The 22,783-nt window shown below is 35.8% G+C and overlaps 1 protein-coding gene across 1 annotated transcript in view; it reads right to left on the bottom strand.

The window, feature by feature from the left end:
* Nucleotides 1-3,608: 3,608 nt before the first annotated feature.
* Nucleotides 3,609-22,783, bottom strand: part of CAPZA2 (capping actin protein of muscle Z-line subunit alpha 2) — a 54,657-nt gene continuing 35,482 nt past the window's right edge. Inside the window, exons 5-10 of the mRNA XM_002751770.6 lie at nt 17,787-17,993; nt 15,560-15,639; nt 11,638-11,716; nt 9,576-9,647; nt 5,982-6,044; nt 3,609-5,112 (exon numbers count right to left, since the gene is read on the bottom strand). Of these exons, the coding sequence (XP_002751816.1) occupies nt 4,972-5,112; nt 5,982-6,044; nt 9,576-9,647; nt 11,638-11,716; nt 15,560-15,639; nt 17,787-17,993 (642 nt within the window). The 3' untranslated portion in view covers nt 3,609-4,971. The remainder of the gene's footprint in view (nt 5,113-5,981; nt 6,045-9,575; nt 9,648-11,637; nt 11,717-15,559; nt 15,640-17,786; nt 17,994-22,783) is intronic.

Below are 22,783 nucleotides of genomic sequence, written 5' to 3'. Positions count from 1 at the left end.
TGCATATGGGCAGGATTTTCCTTACCTTGCCTATTCTTCATTGGAGATAAGCTTTCAGTGTCCTGCAACACTGATCTCCTGTATTTTGCTCTCCTTTCTCAAAGAACAAGTCTTCCCTAAGTCCTTAACTTATACTTAAGAGAGCTATTGCTCCTGGCTGTCTCTGTAGAGTTCATTCTTTTGTTTGTTTTGTGTTTTGAGACAGAGTCTCGCTTTGTCACCCAGGCTGGAGTGCAGTGGCGCAATCTCGGCTCACTGCAACCTCCACCTCCTGGGTTCAGCAATTCTCCTGCCTCAGCAGCCTGAGTAGCTGGGACTACAGGCACCCACCACCAAGCCCAGCTTATTTTTGTATTTTTAGTAGAGATGGGGTTTCACCACGTTGGTCAGGCTGGTCTCACAACTTCTGACCTCAAGTGATCTGCCTGCTTCAGCCTCCCAAAGTGCTGGAATTACAGGAGTGAGCCACCATGCCCAGCCTGAATAATTCTTTGAAAATTTATTTGGTTAAAGAGCTGGGCATTTTGCAAATTTTCCCAGAAGTCATCTATCTTCTAAGATACGCCAACTGTACTTCCTTATCAGTCTTCTACTAATCAGCGTATTTTAACTGCAGATTGTCCCACAGCTCATGTTACAAGAGTCAGTGGCTGATTTGGGATCTGTGATGTGTGTTTTCTAGCAAGTTTGTGTGGAAAAAAATCTGTTTTCTGATAGTCACACTGCAAAAATGGAAACTGACATTAACTAGTATATTTTTGTTAGATTATACCAAAACTAGAGACAAAACATCTTATTAGCCATACTATAGTTTATAAGAACACTTATTTTTAACTTTACTGTTATAATTTCATTTTGTACTGTGCTGTTTTAAAAAGTCAGGTTTCTTTTTGAACTGGATGACATTGTGACCCATGATATTTCTTTACCAGAAATATATTATCTGCATAATAATGCTTCATTGAGATACAAGAGGATTTCCCGCCTACCAGTGGCATGCATACTTGCCAAAGCAGTTTAAAACTCATCCTTTCTGGAAAACCTCCCTTGGCCTGACATCTCTTTAAAAGCTATCTTAGGTAAGGCTTGAAGTTAATCTTATAAACGGTCTGTTATCCATGGCACATTTTCCTAAACAGGTTTAAGGTGTGTCAAGATGCTGATCTTCTTAACTCTTAAAATTGGCAGGCAGCCTTGTCCATCTCCTGCAGTACGCTGTGTGTGTGTGTGTGTGCATAAAGTGTGCCTTCATGTATTTTTAGACAAGGTCTCACTCTGTCACCCAGGCTAGAGTGCAGTGGCAAGATCACAGCTGACTGCAGTCTCAACTTCCCCAGGCTCAAGATGATCCTCCTGGCTCAGCTCCTGAGTAGCTGGACTACAAGCGTGCACCACACCTGGCTAATTTTTGTATTTTTAGTAGAGACAGCGTTTCGCCATGTTGCCTATGCTGGTCTTTAACTCCTGGACTGAAAGGTTCCATCTGCCTCGGCCTCCCGAAGTGCTGGGATTAGAGGTGTGAGCTACCGTGGCTAGCCACAAATATTTTTTATGTACGTTGTGATGTGACAACGGTTGAAAAACACTGTTGTTCCCTGACTAGTTTGTAGATTCCTTTAAGAAACAGTTTTCCAGACTCCACCATGTCTAGAACAGTCCACCAAATAATATGCTTAATTGTGAATGACCTAACATTAATTTCTAATGCCAACTGAACCTTAAAGTTTAATTGGCTATTTTAATCTTAATCTGTGAATATTTTGCATATTCTCCAATAGCCAGCACTACTGGCCAAACTTACAATAAAGCTTTTGCATAATAGTGAGAATGTTAAATTTGGAGATGCCTACACAGCATCTGCCGTTAAGACGGTCTCAGTTTCAAGCCCCCAATCTACACTTTATTTTGTATTTTATTTGAGGTGGAGTTTTGTTCTTGCTGCCCAGGCTGGAGTGCAATGGCGCCATCTCGGCCCACTGCAACCTCTCCCTCTGGGGTTCAAGCAATTCTCCTGTCTCAGTCTCCAAAGTAGCTGGGATCACAGGCTTGGGCCACCGCACCTGGCCCACCACTTCTTACATCTCTTTTTTTTTTTTTTGAGACAGAGTCTCACTCTATTTGTATTTTTAGTAGAGATGGGGTTTCACCATGTTACCAAGCTGGAGTGCAGTGGCATTACCTTGGCTCACTGCAACCTCCACCTCCCGGGTTCAAGCGATTCTCCTGCCTCAGCCTCCCGAATAGCTGGGACTACAGGTGCCCACCAACATGCCCGGCTAATTTTTGTATTTTTAGTAGAGATGGGGTTTCACCATGTTAGTTTTGATCTCTGACCTCGTGATCCGCCTGCCTTGGCCTCCCAAACTGCTGGGATTACAGGCATGAGCCGCCACACCCAACTCACTTATTACATTTCTAAATCATTCTTTCTAATCCCCCTACTTTAACACACCTATAATCCACCGGTTGTACCACATTTTCTCTATCCCTCCCCTTGTCTTAAGCCTTCAATGAAATTCCACAGACCATCATTATACCTTGACCCTCTTCATGTGGTCACTCATTCACTCTTGGCAAAACCATAGCCTTGGTGAAATTCATTTCATCTACTCTAGGCCTGCACCCATACAGCTTTACACGGTTGAAGAAAAACACGCAGCCATGCTCATCATTGGTCTCATTTACTTTAAATTCATTATCACTAACCTTGAGGTCCTTCGTCCTATCTGCCTGTAAAATTGTTCCCCAGGTTCATTCACTTTCCCATTCTTCTAGCGCAGAGCTTTCTTCTGGTTCCCGTCTTCTGTATCTAACTGCTACATGAGATATTTCTCCTTTGAACAGAAAACAGATCCTGGCCAGCCTCCTTCCCCAAACCAATCTCTTCCTTAAATTACTTAAAATTGCTCCTGCAATCTTCCTCAATTTCTCAAGCCCCAAACATCCCTGATGGTTCCCTTCATCTCACAGTCCACGACCAATCTCTCCCCAAGTTTTGCTCATTTTACCTTCTCCAGACCTCACTGCTTCATACCATCTCTACAACCACCACCTGGGTCTGAGCCAGCATGCTCTCTCAACTAGATTACTGCGGTAGTCTCCCAGCTGTTCTCCCTGATTGTGCCTTTGCCATCACACTTCAGCCTACTCAGCAAAGCAGCCATAATGGCTCCTATTAAAACTACATCCCTAAGCTACAGGATACTGATTTCTACTTTTCTTTCACTTTAATAAATGCCATTGTTACACTATAAAAAACTAGTCTACTCTGTGCAATCATTTCAGACTGTTCTAAATTATTTTTGATAGACCTTCCATCTCACAAGCACATCACCTTAAAAGCAGTTGCATATATTTTCAATAATGCATTCCAGACTAAAAAAGAGACAAGTAATTGATGACCTTCATGGGATACAAACTCATGATAGCCTAACTGATACAACTAAGCTTACCAATTAGTCTAGTATTTAGTTCACCATCATCAAACTCTCAAATATATATATTTTAAAAAGGAACTGATAATTAATGTTACCAATTCATTTACTTTAGGAATCCCAATGTGCCAAAACTAATTTTACAACTAAAGAAAAGATGATTTAGCCAAAAGATCGTAATTTCATATTATATTCTCAATGCTTTCAAAGCCCAACAGTGACTTTAAAAGGAAATTAAACATGCTTTCATTGAGAGAATTTTAAAAAACCTATACAATTCAAGCTAATGAAATATTTTATCATACATAATAAAAGTGTTTTTCTTAAAAAAAAGAAAAAAAAAATCCAGGCCCAGATATCTGCAGGAGTATGTGAGGAAAGGATTCCACTCAAGTATAATAAGCAATACTCTATTGAATGAAACCATAACTCCACTTTACTCCCTATGGTAAATACTAACATTCACCACAGGCTTGAAATTCCTGTAGTATCAGTAGAACTATTTTTTTAAAATATTACAAACATGCTTATGATGCATAGGAGGATGAAAAAATTTAGACTGTAACCACACACCATATGTAATCCCAGCTTTTCTAATTTACAACCAGTTAAGAATTACAATATCCAAAGAAAGTATTTTAAAATATATATGACTCACTGGTAAGTGATTTTCTACTCAAATAAATAGGAAAATTTGTATTTCAATGTCACACTGAATTTCAGTACTTTTCAATCGAAGAAAAAAAAATAAACTGAGACATGGTCATGAGTTCAGGATTATATATATTACAATTTGCCTTGTTAATACACTTGTGGCTTTATGATAAAAATAACTCAGGGACATATGGAATTCAAGCTGATTTGCGTAACTGTCACAAGAAAAAAGCATTAAATGCATTTCTGAAATAAGTAGTTTCATTTAATTTCAGAATCTCAAAACAGCATTAGACCTTGCCTTGTTTAAAAAAAATTTAGTTAAACACTAAGCCAGCTAAATAACCTTCTTGAAAGGTTTAAACACAATTGATATAGAAAATGTTTTCCCTCTAATCTCAACCTTACATAAATGGAACAGGTGAGGAAGAAAAGGTAGACAATTTCTTTAGCAGCATATATGGCTAAATCCATCAACCACCTTAATCTAGAATGTCCATTATTGACCCCATTAAAAAGAATTGGGGAAATATCAAAATTACCCATTTCATAAACCAAAAGACAACAATTTTAGGATTACAGTTAGTAAAATATTTTTGAAACACTTTGAAAACTTTTAACCATAAACTAGAAGAATCATCTCTTCATTGTAAGAAAGAAAGGCCTAACAGAAAGACATTTAAACTGATTTTCAATCCTCTTAGAACAAACAAAATGAAAAATGGTTGATTAGCTAAGCCTTGTGCTCTAATCAAACTAATTAATTACAGTGATTTTAAATGGCAATAGCCCATCTGACTGGGCAGCTTGACAGTTCAGAATACTTTTGCAATAATTTTTTAACGCAAAGACACTAAAATGATCCGGTCATGCAATGTTCATCTTATGCATTCTGCATCTCTTTGCCAATCTTGTAGCTAAGGATCTTGTTCCAATCAATCTTAGTGCGTGTAACTGGCAATTGTCGACGTAAGGCTTTGAAAGTAGTGTCCGACATTGTCTGATAATTCTCACTGATGGCAGTCTATGAAAAACAACAGAAGTTTAAAGTAAAGCAAAGGCACAGAACAATTTATAAAGCACACAGATGTTTTCAGAACAACTTTTATTTAAGCAGCCTAGTGAAACAAAATTATAAATTAGATTTAATATTTGTGTCCTCATTTTGAATTTAGTATCTCAGAACAATTTATAGATTACTATTTTTAAGAAGCAAAAACTTGTCCAATTCACAAATTAAATGCTTAAATTCAGGAGTGTAGTTTACAATCTGATAAATAACATAAGAAGTAAAATACAAAATAAATGTGATCTAAGCAGATAACACATATTCCAAATGGTACAACACAGCCTGAATTAAAATTTCCAACCAGAAACAAAATAGCCATTTAAAGTCTGGCATATTTTGACTGATACAGGTTAAGCATCCCTTCTTGAAAAATCCAAATGCTCCAAAGCCTGAAACTTTTCAAGCGTCAACATGATGCTCAAAGGGAATGCTCATTGGAGCATTGATGAAGATTTCTAATTTTCAGATTACGGAAGCTTGACTGGTAGATATACAATGCAAATATTCCAAAATCCAAAAAAAATCTGAAATCTGAAACACTTCTGGTCCCAAGCAATTCAGATCAGGGATACTCAATCTGTACTCAGAAATTATAGTTGGCTAAAACTTAGTCTTAGTATACAAAATATTAATGGAATTCAATTTATTTGCCACTCTTTCTGCCTATACCTTAGTAAGTCTGTCCTTGTGTTAAAAGCAGACATACAATAAAAAGACTCTTAACTTATGCAATGGAAAAATTCAGGCTTATGGCTGAAAGTAAAATTTCAGTGCCATTAATTCATACGTCAGTGTAGCTTATATAATATTTTAAAAAATCATACCTGGTATTCATTTTCTGCAGCTTCTACAATCTTTATAAATTCTTTTGCTGTCTGCACTTCATTCTGAATAAAAAAACAAAATAAAATAGTAATTTAAAACTAAACCACTATTATTTAAAAATATACAGTATGGCTGTTATAATAAATAACATAGATGAAAATTATATCAAAGCAAAATACTGTAAGATCAATTATTCTAAGACTAAAGGGGAAATAGGTAAAATTATTTTAAAAGTCTATAGAATAAGCCTGGTTTCAGTGTTAAGCTGGCTAAGGAGAGTGAAATCTGAATGATAAACACATTGATGAAAAGTTCAATTTTAAACACTGCACATGCATTCCAACAGACAACATTTATAGGTAAGAAGTTTGGTACAGATTTCTAACTGGTGATTCTTTAAATACTGCTAAATATTTACAGAACATCACGTAACAGAACAGTGATAACAAAAAATAAAATCACTAATCAGGAAGAACGTATTTTTTCTGGATTTTTTTTTTCTAGATTTTATTTTTTCACGTGTCAATAGATGAATTTGTTTGCTTTTCCTAATAGTAAAGTTAACAGAAATCTGAATTTTAAAAATAAAGTGTTAATGTAAAATTCTTGAATACCTTACACTTTATATATATGGTGTAAAAATATGAAACAATGAAAACCTCCTTAGAGTAAAAATGGTTATTCCTAAAAAAAACTGAGCACAAACTGGCATATTAGTCAAGTTTAATTACTATCACCATCTCTCAAAACCACACATTTCTCTTAGAAAGCATCTTTTTTTTTTTTTTTTGAGACAGGGTCTCACCCTGTTGCACAGGCTGGAGTGAAGTGGTGTGATCTCGGTTTACTGTAATCTCCGCCTCCCAGGTTCAAGCAATTTTAGTGCCTCAGCCACCCGAATAGCTGGGACTACAGGTGTGTGCCACCACACCCCTCTAATTTTTGTACTTTGAGTAGAGACAGGTTTTTGTATTTTTAGTAGAGATGAGGTTTCACCATGTTGGCCAGTCTGGTCTTAAACTTCTGACCTCAAGTGATCCACCCACCTCAGCTTCCCAAAGTGATAGGATTACGGATATGAGCCACCACACCCAGCCAGGAAGCATCTTTGTTCAATGCCAAACTCCCCAAATAAGACGGCACCCAAGTAACCTTGTTATGTGAATAATATTGAATGCAGTTATTACATACAATATATAACTATATAGAATAGAACATCTCATAGAAAACCAGACATTAGTAAGTTTTCTTCACTGGTAAATTTTGCAAGGAGAGTACCAATTAGGTCAAAGCAGAAATCACTTAAGTGCTAATGAAAAATTTTTAAAAATATAGCTTCAGGGGCTGGGGGTGGTGGCTCATGCCTGTAATCCCAGCATTTTGGGAGGCCAAGGTAGAAGGGTTGCTTGAGGCCAAGGTTTGAGACCAGCCTGGGCAATATGGTGAGACCCCCATCTCTACAAAAAATAAATTAGCTGGGAGTGGTGGCACATGCCTGTAATCCCAGCTACTAGAAAGGCTGAGGCAGGAGGATTGCTTGAGCCCAGGATGTCAAGGCTGCAGTGAGCTGTGTTCACACTACTGCATTCCAAGCCTGGGCAAAAGTGAGACCCTGTCTCAAAAAAATACATACATGAATATATATGTTTATATATAAATATATAGCTTATCTTCTTAGGTAGCATCTGGCTTAACACATTCATACATGTTTCTTAAAATTAAATGCTTGAGTCAAAAATACATTTTTCTTTAATATTTGTAAATTAGCTTATTTTGTATATAAGCAGTTGATGTTTATAATATGGATACTTTTAGGTACATGACACAAAAAGATGAGAAAACGTCACTGTTAAGGTTATACTGTCAATATCCATAGGGCAAAAAAAAAAACAACAAAAACCAAACACTTGGAGGCCAAGGTGGGTATCCTGCATGAGCCCAGGAGTCCAAGACTAGCTGGGCAATATGGTGAAACCCCATCTCTACCAAAAAAAATAAATTAGCTAGGTGTGGTGGCATGCCTGTAGTCTCAGTTACTCAAGAGGCAGAGGCAGAGGCAGAGGCAGAGGTGGGAGAATAGCTTGAGTCCTAGAGGCAGAGGATGCAGTGAGCTGAGATTATTATGCCAGCCTGGGTGACAGAGCCAGGTCCTGTCTCAAAAAAAAAAAAAAAAAAAAAAAAAAAAATCAACAAGGAAACAATTGCACATACAATGGAATGAATGTGTGAAATAATTCTGTGGAGAAATAAAACCAAGTTCAAAAATTCCTAAATTTGAAAGATGAGCTTAAAAAAAACTTCATTTAATCATGATCCAAATAGCTACTGAAATGAAAAGGTACGATACAATTTAAAAGTTAGGTACAAGGTCACACACCTAAATGTAAGACTAAAATATAATACTTTTAGAACATGGGAGTCTTCTATTAAGAACACAATCTTAGGTAGGCAATAGTTTCTATTAATATATCAAATCTCATGTGACAAAGAGAAATCAAAACCAAAATCTTCTGTTTTGCAAACAATATCAATAAAGTAAAAAAAACACCACACAGAAGGATGAAAATATTGAAATCACGTATGTGATACACTGGACTTGTATTCAGAATATATGAACTCAATAATACAAATATGAATAATCAGGAAATGGCCAAAGGATCTGAATAGGTATTTCCCCCTAAAAGACAGACAAATGGTCATGAAAATAGACAAATAGCACATGAAAAGATGCTCAAAATCATTAGCATCAAGAAAACGTAAATAAAAACCAAAGTAAAACACTACTTCATACTGACTAGGATGGCTATCATCAACAGGACACATTTTGGAAAAAAAAGTTGAAAAATGGAAACTCTTATACACTGCTGGTAAAACTATAAAATGGAAAAAAGTCGGGCAGTTCTTCAAAAGGTTAAACATAGTTACCACATGACCCAGCAATTCCACTCCTATGTATATACCAAAAAGAAATTAAAACGTCTATGCAAAAAATAGTACACATAGCAGCAAAAAGTAGAAAACAGTAATGTCCACCAACAGAAGAAGGGATAAAATGTGGTGTGTCCATACAATCGAGTATTATTTGGCATAAGAAGGAAAAAAGTACTAATACATGCTCCAAAAAGGATGAACGTTGCAAACATGTTAAATGAAAGAAGCCAGTCATGAAAGACTAAATATTATAATTATATTTATATAAAATGTCCAACACAAGCAAATCTACAGAGCCAGAAAGTAGATTAGCCAATGCCTAGGGCGGGGTAAGGGCTGGGTAGAATGGAGAATGATTGCTAATGGTACAGGGTCTCTTTTAAGGAGCACGAAAATGTTCTAAAAAATTGTGGTGACTGCTGTCCAACGCTGTAACATACAAAAAAAATGTGAAGCTTATACTTTAAATACGGGAACAGAATGGTATACAAATGATATCTCAATAAAGCTGCAAAATAGTTACGTACAGGTTTACAATTACTTTAATCTATCAGAAAACACTTTAATCTGAAACAGAAACATAACTTAAAATGTTCATTCCAAAATTGTTCTGGTTTCACAGAGGTATTAGGTTAAATTTTATTGTGGAATTAATTACTTACAGACACTGTTAGGGAATCTTGTATATCTTTATGACTCACTAGCTGAACATTACCATCTTCATAATAATGAACCTATTAGGAAAAGAAATTACAGAAACCACATCACAGGAATGAAGATGCTCACTGCTTCAACAAGCATATCGATGCAAACTGACTACAAATTTCAGCTCTAGTCTAGACTTCTCTGCTGAGCTCTAGAACTTTTGAACTCCAGCAAGACTCTCCCTGCCCTCAGCCTAGTGAGGAAACTAGTTAGAAATATTCCTGTAGTTATTCAGGCAAGGCTTCTATTGACCTGACTGCTGAACATTTTTGTCTCATGGTCATTCATTCTACTAGTACCTAAAACCAAGATGTCCAAATTTGAGCTGACAATATTCCCTCCCAACCCTGCTCCTTTTTTGTTTATTTCCACCAATCATTTAATTCCCCAAACTCAGACACAAATGTACTCAACAAACATTAACTGAGTGGGTGCTATAAATACTGCTACTACATAAGGTTATGAGGGTACATGGCTTTTAAAAAGACACAGTCCCTGATCTCATATTTCAGCACAACATGGTAAAGGTTAAGAAAAGTATGTCAGCAGTACTCCAGATTCTCTCTGAGGGTTAAAAAAGAACTTCAGCATATTTCAGAAAGGACTAGAGGTATGTGAAGTTGAGGAGAGTAATATAGCTGGAGAAATATATACAGGGAGCAAACCAGTCAAATCTGGGCCTTGTATGTCATGCAAGTATGTCTGGACGATCTGGTAGATGACAGTGTACCACTAAATGGTCTTACATAATCAAGTAACCTATCCACATTTAAATTTTAAAAATTATCTTTTTGACGGCAGTGTGAATGTCAGAGTCCAGCAATTCAACAAAACAACAATCATATGCTAGGTACTATGCTAAATGCTGAAGATCGTACTGTAAACCAGACAATCCTTGCTCTCAGTAAGCTTTGGCCCTGCAAGGGGCATTATTTTAGAAACTGCTGTAATTATCCAGGTAAGAGCCACTGAGGCCTAAGTAAAGAAAGAATAATGCTGACAAATAATGACTACCATTCATCGAGTAGTTGGTATCTGTCTCTGTTCTAACCCTTTTAGCCATATTAACTAATCTTCAAATAGTCGTATAAGCTTTTTAATTTTTTTCTTCAAAGATGAAGAAACAAAAAGACTTCCTGATGTCACACAATTATTAACTGGCAGAGCTGGGACTCAAACTCAGCAAGTCTGGTTTCAATATCCACACTCTTAACTTCTATTCTCTCCTTCCTAAGGGACAGGCACCAAGACGAAAAAAAGCAATGGGATATAAGACTAGAAATCTATAGTGCAGTCAGATGCCTAAGCAACAGTCTGATTCATTCTTATTCCTTTACAGCTGCTTAGCACAGTATCTTTCATGATAGATGCTCAATAAATGTACTAGACAAGTAAGTGAACCAAAGCATAAAAATATTAGTCAATGTATTCCTCTAACTTATTTAGTAATACTTATATTCAGATTCTTGGTCTTAGTTATCAAACATTCTTCTATATAAACATCTAAGCTTACATGAAGAGTCAAAGAATCCAATTCTAGTAGGCTTCATGTAACAAGCCAAATATGAATACAGAAGATATTTAAAAGATGTATGTAATAAGTAATACATACACGTTAATACACCCATGTAATATATATTTATACAACTACACACAAGCATATATATTATTATACTTCACCAAACTCCACCTAATTCAGAGGAGAGAAAGTACACAACTCAAACTCTGAAGATGCCTACATGAACAAACTGTATCTGAAGAGCAGACCAAATGGCATCATCTAATTTTAGCTGTTTTATAATCTGTCAGCTATCCTTGCAGATTTCTGATGACTAGGGAATGAACTGCAAGCTTATTTAAAAGATTTAAAACAGCACTACTCTTTTCCCCATTACCCCAAAACAAAGACCTAGAAAAGAAATTTATATGATGTACTATGAAAATGTAAAGTCAGGAATTAGTTGCTTCTCTGTTCAGAATCATCTGAAGATTAGTGAACAAATTCTTTTTATTTCATACCTGAATTTTCAAGATGCCAACCACTTGAGTGGTTGAAGGAGTGATTGTAAACTTCCATTCTGACCTCCAACGACCATTCCTTAAAAATAAAAACAGCAGCTGTAAATAAGGTAGGGAAAATAATTTGAATGAATTTTAAGTTTTAGATTTATTTCATGCTACAGTATGAGAGAGTGTGGGGGATAAACACGGGACATTAATTTTTAATCACTTAAAAAGAATCAAAAGTTTAAGTCCAGTTATGATATATATTTAATTTAATCTTCACCCTTACAGATAAAAACTTACATAATGGATTTAATGCCAGAATTCTAAATCTAAGGCTTAAAATACAATTCAGGCTGGTGTGCCTGCAGTGCTGTTTGCCACTAACTGATCACAGTCAGTTACAGGTTTCTTTGTTCCTTTTCCACTTGACTAGCCTTAAAACAAAACAAAACAAAACAAAAACCAATACAAAACTCAATTGAAAACTACTTTGGAGAAAAATTTTGAGCTATTTCTTCAACTGAATCACTTGTATTTCCAACATCAATGGAATAAATGTTTAGATTATCGTTCAGTAGATGATACTGATTTTATAAATATACTCAGTGTAGTTTAACATCTACGGAACGTTACAAAATACGATACAATGTAGAAAGACTAGATAGTAAATGTTATACAACACTCTAAAGAGGTTTTGGTATCTGGAAATAAAGGGCTACAGTTACTAACACGAGTTTTTAAACATTTTCCAATTTTATATTTAAAGTCTCCAGATAAAAGGAATATCCACCTTCTCTGCTCCTGAAATGATTTTTGGCATTATAAATACATATTCATGGTTTGAAACTGAGAAATTACGAACCACTGGTATGTTATTAATTTTTGTCTACCAGTGAATTTTTTATCTTATTTTTAAAATAAATTCTGGATGAGTAGTTTAGCTTCTGACATTCTATTTTTCTGACAAACTTTCCATGGTAACGTTTTTTGGTCTCTGCTCTCTGCACACTAAGGACATTCTGATATGTTAGCTTTTTTCAATAGTATGTAATACTCACAAGGTAATGAATCACTATACAGGCTTTTGCTAGACAATGATTTCTGAGTTCACTATTCATGCAGTCCACCCAATCATAAAGCCTACAGAAGTTGAGTCTTCCTAACCCAAGAACCTGAAATGCTTCAAAATCTGCAACTTTTTGAGCACTGACACAATGCTCAAAGGAAATGATTATTGGAGCATTCTGAATTTTTAATGTTTGAATTAGGTATGCTAAACCAGTATGATGTAAATATTTAAAAATTTGAAATACAAGACTTCCAGTCCTAAGCATTTTGGATAAGAGATACTCAATTTGTATTCTCATACTTAAAGTTACACTGAATATTTGAAAATTATTATTAGAACAATGTATATGTTCTACAAAATAAAAGATAATTTTAGAACATGTCTTGATTTAAGTGACTCATCCAAGATTTTTCAAAGAAGCTTGGTTGGAAAAATAACATGGAGGTTTATTTATTTTTGTTTCATGATCCTAAAAGAAGCATTCCTTTTATTGAGGTATTAGTACCAAGCCAACTAGTGAGTTATAAGCATATACAATACTGATTAAGGTAACATACACTTATATCATCATGGATTGTGAAAAGAAAAGAAAAAAAGAATTCCAAACCAAGAAGGGTACCAAATTGGGAACTATTTCAAAAGACTCTTCCAAAGGCATCAATTACTATTGTAACAGTAAATGACACTGAGTAGATAGTAGTCTTTCACTGGCAGAGTAAATGGCCAATATGTCCTAGCCTTTACTTATACTCTGCCCCTCTTTCATGAACTCTGTAATTACAAATACGTATTCACTCAACAAACATTTAATATTAAGCCCCTAATACTGCTTGAGGCTGGAGAAATGGTAGAAACCAAGAAAAGAAGGTCTCCGCTGAAATCTAAGAAACATCCAAGACTAGTTGCTTCTGATTTTTACTCTACTTATATTTTAGATGAACTAAATATCTTTCTTTTTTTTCTTCTAGAGACAGGGTCTTGCTTTGTCACCCAGGCTGAAGTGCAGTGGTATGATCATAGCTCACTGCACACTTGAACTCCTGGGCTCAAGATATCCTCTTGCCTCAGCCTCCCAAGTCGCCAGGACTATAGGCACACACCTTCATGTCTGGCTAATTTTTTTTTTTCTAGAGATGGGGTCTTACACTATGTTGCCCAGGCTTCTTGAACTCCTGGCCTCTGGTCATCCTACTGCCTTGGTCTCCTAAAGTGCTAATATTACAGATGTGTAGCTTGAAGTATAGTTCTTTGTATTTAGATTTTACTGAGACTATTGTGACATGATATTATCACTGGAAAAATCCTATCAAAGCATATAAAATATATTTTTTCCAGAGAGTGAAAGTCATTAACTGAAGTGATACAATGCTCATAGTGATGGTTTAGGAAAAATTACCCACGTAAAGTGAAATAGTGAGAACAGAAAACTCAATGACAAGTCAAGCACAGTGGTGTGAACCTGTAGTTCCAGCTACTCGGGAGGCTGAGGCAGGAGGATCACTTGAACCCAGGTATTTGAGGCCAGCCCAGGCAAGATAGCAAGACTCTGTCTCTAAAAAGAAAGTAAAACTCAAGGACAGACATTTTCTTTTTTTTAATATATGTTAAAGCTCAAAGGAATTATATTTTAAAAAGACAAATTTGTAAATTTCTTATAACATCTCCAATGTATTATAAAGAAAAATGAACAACAGTTTTCTTCTAGCAGTAGTTCCATCTCAACAAGATTGATTTTATTATGTATTTCCTGGCAAAATAACATAAATTAGCAATAATTTTATAAATATTGATTGCTTCAGGATTCTAGCAGATTAATGCTACGAGATTTTAGATATACCATAGAGAAACTACACTTATATTAAGTCCATAAAAGGAACTCTACATGCAGGAACCTTTAGGGAACTTTGGCTTGTCATTAAGGCATATGTTTACATATGGGATTGATTCTCCTTCAGTGATGATAAATCTGACTTCCTCCAAATATTCTTGGTTAACCTTGCAATCTTGCATTTATTTCTGAGATGGCTAAGTAGTGGAGCAACCTTGGGCCATGAACCCAACTGGCCCACAGAGGTTATCTGTCACTTTATCCTTAATAGCACCACCAACTAACTTGAGTCAAAGACTAATATACTAAAATGTAAATTTTATGACTATACTTATTTTGGTGACCTCAGCATGTTAAGGAGGGATAAAAAGACTTCATTCAATTGTGAACTTGTGAAGTCTCAAAGAACCTCAGAATTTTATAACAGATGCTGTCTCAGAAATAGTCTTGCCTAAGAATAAAAAGGATCAACAACTCGTCAAAGGTCCAAGATTAGTAGGGTAATCAGTGCTCCTGACAACTTGATGTTTATAAGGAATAATGGAATGATTTGTATACAAAATTAGAAGGCATGATTGTAATCTGCCTCATTGTATAAAACATGTCATTACTTCCTCACATTGGGTAACCAAGTACAAAGCAATCCTCTATTTCAGAGTCACAAAGTTCACAAAAGCAGCAACATTTTTTGCTCTATAATTACCTCTGTTCTCCTCCTCCACATAAGTTTCATTCAGGAACAGCCCCTTCACAGAATGAGCATATGGACTGCCAACTGGTGTTCTCACAGGCACACATGCTCCCTCAGGATGCTGTTTGCTAGTCCCACACTCTCTTCACTGACTGTCAATGGATTTACCACTACCTTTAATGATTAGGCTGTTGGACCATATTTACCATCCTTATATCAAAAGGCTAAAATTTTATATCATGTCTAGATTGTTCTTAATCATAAACAAACAAGATGTAGCCAAAGCAAGAACTACAAAGATTTAAATCAATGCCCAAACTCCCCAAAACCCAAACTTTTAACTTACCAAAAGTTTTTTGCTTGGAACTGATGGCTTTCTATGCATGCAATAATGGTTTGCTGTCCATCTATTTTTTTGCCATATACCTTATTGGCAAAGAAAAGAAGCATAAGAGTGAATTTAGGGCCATGGAATGCCCAATTTGAAACATCTATAAAATACTGCAAATTGTACAGTACTTTGACAAGAACACATAAAATACAAAGTAGGCCACCATTCCAATATAGTAGCTAGAAAAACATGTTCTCAAATACTCATACCTAATCAAATTATTAGACCACAAAAGAGGACACTAAATGAAATATAATTTATTAAAATTAGTTATACTCTAAAATATTTATAAACATTCTAGATAATCTACTTTCGTAAGTAGATAATTTATTTTAAACATACAGATGCTAATCTAGCTGTTTCCATGCAAGTAAAAACTGGACCTGGCTTGTGATTATCATCTTTGTTGACTTCACAATATTAGGGGCTACTGTTTCTCTAGTCATTTAAAAGTATTGGAACAAACGAATTTACTTATAACTAAGAAAGGTTGTTAAGAGAATGCCTGTGATGTATCACAATGTTATTTCACCCCCCCGCCTACTGCTTTAAAAGTAGTAATTTGTGCCTTTCAATCCTCTAGAACAAATGAGGACTCTCTAACAAGTACTCTCTTACTCTTGTTGAGTTATTCCTCCAAAACAATCCTATGAACAAGTTATAATGCAAGTAATATATAAGATATTTAAGGTTAGGGTGCAATCTCTCTCAAATAATTAGAGTTAGATACTTAAGCAGACCATATCAATTTCTGTCCTAAGAAACTTCCAAGAAAGAAATGGGATATGCTATTGGTGATATTAATAATGTTGAGAAAGCACATATAAACTGGGATATGTGGTAGTGTTAGGTTGGAGGGGTAAGCAGAGGTCACATGCACAGGGTCTTTAAGCCACCTTCAAAAGCCTGGGCTCTAAGTGCTATAGGAAATCTCTGAAGGATTTCAGGCAGGAATTTTGATGAACTGATTTGCATTTCAAAAGATCACTCTGGTGATGGAAAAGGCCACGGATGAAGCACAAATTGGGGGTGCCAAAAAAGCTTGTCAGGGTACAAATAATATTATAAAATTAAAAAAAAAGAAATTTATTCCTACTACCGTATGTTGCATTTCTTTCTTTCTTTTTTCTGAGTGAGACAAGCAAGGTCTCACTCTGTCACCCAGGCTGGAGTGCAGTGGCACAATCTCAGATCACTGCAACCCCTGCCTCTTGGGTTCAGGTGATTCTCCCTGTCTCAGCCTCCTGAGTAGCTGGAATTATAGGTGTCCACCACCACACCCAGCTAATTTTTGTATTTTTAGTAGAGACGGGGGCTCACCATATTGGTCAGGCTGGTCTCAAACTCCTGACCTCAGGTGATCCACCTGCCTTGGCCTCCCAAACTGCCAGGATTCAGGCATGTGCCACTGCACCTAGCATGTATTTTTTGAAAATATAAAAATAGGCTGAACCTATGAAAGAACCACACAAAAAAAACACAAGAAATGTTAAGTGTAAAATACACAGGCTCACATCTGTAATTCCAGCACCTTGGGAGGCTGAGGCAGGTGGATCATGAGGTCAAGAGTTCAAGACCAGCCTGGCCAACACAGTGAAACCTGGTCTCTACTAAAAATACAAAAATAATAGCGGGGCGTGGTGACGCATGCCCGTAATCCCAGCTACTTGGGGGGCTAAGGCAGGAAAATTGCTTGAACCTCCAACTGGGAGGTGGAAGTTGCACAGTGAGCCAAGATCACACCACTGCAATCTAGCTTGGGCTACAGAAGGAGATTCCATCACCAAAATAAATAAGTAAATAAATAAAATAAACACATAATTTTACTTCCAAGTAATTTTGTTTCTGTAATTTAATAAAAAAAATTTGATCTAAACTTAGAGATGAGTCATGAACGTAAGATTACATAATCTCACCATATCATACTCCTTTAATCAATGTATTAGAATTTCTACATGGATTTAAATCAAGGTACAACCATTTCTCCATTTTAAGCCATCCTATTATATTTATTTATTATCCAGAATTTCTTGAAAAAACATTAAAATTCTTAGAAATATATACTTTAAGAAAAAAACGACAGATTATACACTGTCAATTCTGTAAGTTACTGTAAATTTTGGGAGATATTAGAGTCACATTTACATAAAACACACACACAAAGCTGGTACCAATGACTTACAGTGCAGACTCCATTCGGGTAATGTTCTTTTACATAAGCTCGCAGAGCAGTTTCTACTGAAGTTCTCCATGACTCAATTGCATTTTCTACTTCACAGGGTCTTGGATCAGTTGCCTCCTTTCTTAAGTGATCAAATTTAAAACAGATTCTGTTCTTTGGATCCAAAAACTTTCCATTTCCCAAGTCTCCATGTTCTGTTATCAATACCTTTGATGATGGAATGAATTTGGGAAACAAAATAGTAATACAGCATTTCAGTACTGATACACCATGATACTCATTTAAGCTTCTTCCTTAAAACTATAAAACAATCCTACTCCAAGCATATATTTTAACCATATAGTATGACTATTAATACTTCAAATGAGTTGATATACAATAAGGTTACTCTCACCTAGTGCAGATGAGATTTTCTCGCAATGTAACTTCTAGCTACTGGTGAAAAAAAATGCAACCTCTAAAAACACTGTTCAAGTTGGTTTGCTGCTTTGAGAACTCTTAACAGTTTACAATGTCTGATACCAGACTCCAGGTCCTCAAACTGCAGAAGTTGTAAGAACCTCCAATCTAGGTGGTTATATGAATGATTTTAGTCTGGTGTGAATCCTCTTCGGTGTGTCCCCTGCCTTACTCCTGGGCCCACAATCTTACCTACTCTGAAGTATCTGCTGCTTCTTGCCTCTTAAAAACTACATTGACAGCTGTTTTTAATTGACTTCTAAATATTTAAAAACATAATTCATTTATGTAAATTTAAATTACACATCCACAAAGCATAATGTGTAATCTGATATTCTGTGCTTTATTTTTAAAATTTCCCCTTTTCTTCTTTTGCAGTTCTCTCAGTCTTTAACTCCTTAGCATAGTGGGACTTATCCATTCCTCTCATGTAAATCATGCTAACAACACAGGATATACTCTTCTAAATTTTTTTCCTGGTCATAAAATCTTACAGATAAAGATATACCCATGCCTACATTTGTACACACACATAGTTTTTTGGTCATTATTTTACTACACTTGATCTTAGCTAAAAGGCCAAGAAGCAATTGGTCATTATTTTACAAGAATTGGATGAAAATGTGTGTGTGTGGCACATTTAGTCTGTTGGCATGTGCCCGTAGTCCCAGCTACTCAGCCCAAGAGATTGAGGCTGCAGTGAGCTGTGATCATGTCACTACACTCCAGCCTGGGTGGAGTACACACACACACACACACACACACACACACACACACACACACACACACACACTCTCACTCTTCTCTGCATCTGGCTTCTTTCAACATAAACATCCTATGGAAATCCCTCAAAAATCAACTGATATATTTCTCACCATTTTTTTAAATGGCTGCACAATGTCCCATGATGTGATTAGAACATAATTTAACCTGCCAATCCACTACTGATGTTCCAGCTCTCTATTTCTGGGCTGTTTCCTTTTTGGGGGAAAGGAGGAACACATTAAAAACGGTGAAATAAGACCGAGCGTGGTGGCTCGTATCTGTAATCCTAGTGCTTTGGGAGGCTCAGGTGGCAGGATGGCTTTAGATCAGGAGTTTGAGACCAGCCCGGGCAACAATGTAAGACCTCATCTCTACAAAAAAACTTTTAAAAATTAGTCTTTTGTGGTGGCATGTGCCCGTAGTCCCAGCTACTCAGCCCAAGAGATTGAGGCTGCAGCGAGCTGTGATTATGTCACTGCACTCCAGCCTGGGTGACAGAGCAGGACCCTGACTCAACAACAACGAAAAAGGTGAAATAAGAATTGCTGTATATAGCCGGGCGCGGTGGATCAAGCCTGTAATCCCAGCACTTTGGGAGGCTGAGGCGGGTGGATCACGAGGTCAAGAGATCAAGACCATCTGGTCAACATGGTGAAACCCCGTCTCTACTAAAAATACAAAAAATTAGCTGGGCATGGTGGCTCGTGCCTGTAATCCCAGCTACTCAGGAGGCTGAGGCAGGAGAATTGCCTGAACCCAGGAGGCGGAGGTTGCGGTGAGCCGAGATCGCGCCATTGCACTCGAGCCTGGGTAACAAGGGCGAAACTCCGTCTCAATAAAAAGACAAAAAACAAAACAAAACAAAACAAAAAAAACAATTGCTGTATATATATTTTAACATACTGATGTTTTTATTTCTACTGGATACTTTTATTTCTATTGGATAAATTCCTAAGCAGTGGTGGTGGGGACAGCAGGTCTTATAATTTGTAATATATACTCCTGTGACAATCCAAATTTCTACACATATATGAGAATGTGTTTTTATCCATATCATCACCAATGATAGACATATAGCTCTTTTTTTGTCTGATGGGTAGAAAATGTATTATTTTAATTCCACTGACTACTGATAGAACTAACTCTTTTCATATTTGTGGGTCATTTGCTCTTTTGTGAGCAAATATACTAAAATATTTTTTATCTAGTGTCTTTTTCTTTTCAATTTATAAGAGTTCTTTGTTGAGCACCAGGAGCTCACCAACTGAGCTAACCGGCTGCCCAACTAGAGTTCTTTAAGACATGTTTCATTCTACAGTTGAAAACATTAATGTCCATTTTTTATATTTTCTGGGCACAAAGTGTTATTTAAGATGGTCCCCCTACCCCTATATTGCACATGTAGACTGATATTTTCTTCTAAAATTTTAGTCATTTTTCACATTTTTAAACCACTTGAAATCTATTTCTGTATACTGTATGTGACAGAGGTCTAATTTAATTTTCTTCTTGATAGAACCAGTTATGCCAATATTTGTATAAAATATTTTGTATATTCTGAGACTATATTCTGGTTCTCTATGCTGCTCTACTGATTTTTTGCCTACTCTATATACCACATTTATTTAACATTGGCTGTAAAGCAACTTGTACTAGCTGGTAAGGCAATTCTCCCTCACTGTGCTTAATAGTTTTTTCATACACACACACACACACACACACACACGCGTATTTTTTTTTTGGTTATTTCAAGCACGTATTTTTTTCCACATAAATTTTATGAAAAATATTGACCAATTAGAAAAAGTAATCAGGATTATAATTCAAATGGCATCAAATCCATATATTACTTTTAAAATAATTTAGTTTTCTATTTAAGAATGGAATTTAGTACACCTTTCCATTGGTCAGATCCTGACTTGTGTCATGCAGGTGTTGCACTGATTATTTCATCACCCATGTATTAAGCCTAGTACCCATTAGTTATTTTTCCTGATCCTCTCCTGTCCTCCCATCCTTCACCCTCTGACAGGCCCCAATGTGTTTTGTTCCCCTCTAAGTGTCATGTGTTCTCATCATTATCTCCCACTAATACGTGACATGTGATATTTGGCTTTCTGCTAAGATACTGTGTTAGTCTGCTAAGAATAACGGCGTTCAGCTCCATCCATATTCTTGCTAAGGACATAAAGCTTGTTCTTTTTCATGGCTGTATAGTATTTTATGGTGTATATATGCCACATTTTCTTCATCTAGTCTATCACTGATTTTTAGATTGAGTCCATATCTTTTCTATTGTGAATAGTGCTGCAATAAACATATGCACACGTTTCTTTACGACAAAATGAATTTATATTACTTTGGGTATATGACCAGTAATGGGATTGCTGGGTCAAATGGTAATTCTGTTTTTAGGTCTCTGAGGAATTGCCACACTGTCTTCCACAATGGTTGCCGATGGCAGTGTATAAGCATTCCTTTTGCTCCATAACCTCACCAGCATCTGTTATTTTTTGACTTTCTAATAACAGCCATTCTGATTGGTTTGAGATGCTATCTCATTGTGGTTTTGATTTGCATTTTTCTAATTATCAGTGATGTTGAGCTTTTTTTTTCATATGCTTGTTTGGCCTCAAGTATATCTGCTTTGGAAAAGTTCATGTCCTTTGCCCAGTTTTTAATGGGTTTTTTTTTTTCTTTTAAATGTAAGTTCTTTATAAAAGATGCTAGATATTAAACCTTTGTCAGAAGCATATTTTGCAAAATTTCTCTCCCATTCTGTAGGTTTTCTGTTCACTCTGTTGATAGAATCCTTTGCTGTGCAGCTCTTTAATTAGATCCCTTTTGTCAGTATGTGCTTTTGTTGCTTGAGAAGATCGTCATTATTTTCTGCATAATCCTATGCCTTTTTTTTGTAAAGCTTATTCCTATAGCAATATATAATTTTTACCATTATTTTAAATGGAATTCCCTGCCCCACTTTGACCCCCACCATATCTAGTTTCAGGTACTTACTTGCTGTAATAAAGGACAGCAAATGAATTTTGTAACCTGACCATAAATTCTGATAGCTTTTTTTTTGGTTGGGGATTATATTACTAGAATCTCTTGGTATTCCTAAATACATAAGCCATGTCGCAACGAAGTTTTCTTTCCCAAATTGTACAAGTTCTCAAGTTTTTGTCTTATTTGCTACACCTCCATTTATGACAAATGATAATGCTGGTAAGCAGGCATACCTAGCTAATTTTACATTTTAACTAAACTTGTTTTAGTTTATGATATTTACTATGAACTTTTGTTAAAGTCTATTATCGTTAAGAGGTTTTCTTCAATTCTCTACCAGAATTTTTGTTTTTAATGAGAAAATGGTTACTGAATTTCTCAAATCCCTTTTCACGGTCTATTGATACATCGTAAGATTTTAGTCTTTGATTTGTTAATATGTAAGATCAGTGTACTGTCTTACATAGAACCATTTTTGCATTTCTGTAAAAATTCTATTTAGTTTTGGTATATTATTCTTTGGATATATTTCTAAATCCTATTTGTTAGTACCTTACTTAAAGTTTTAAAATCTATAGTCCATGTAAAGTTAGTATACTGTTTACCTTTTTGTTTTATATTTTTAGGTTTAAATATTTAATTTAAAATCATGCTAGGTTCATAAAGTGACTTTGGAGGCTATCCAACATTTTTAAAAGATCCAGCAAATTTTCTTATAGGAATTTACTCCAAAAAATAATTGTTAATATAAGAGGTATAAAGATGTT

Source organism: Callithrix jacchus, chromosome 11 (genome assembly GCF_049354715.1).
Source record: "Callithrix jacchus isolate 240 chromosome 11, calJac240_pri, whole genome shotgun sequence".
NCBI classification, from domain to species: domain Eukaryota; kingdom Metazoa; phylum Chordata; class Mammalia; order Primates; family Cebidae; genus Callithrix; species Callithrix jacchus.
The sequence above is the reverse complement of the archived record's forward strand: the minus strand, read 5'-3'. Positions and strand labels throughout refer to the sequence as shown.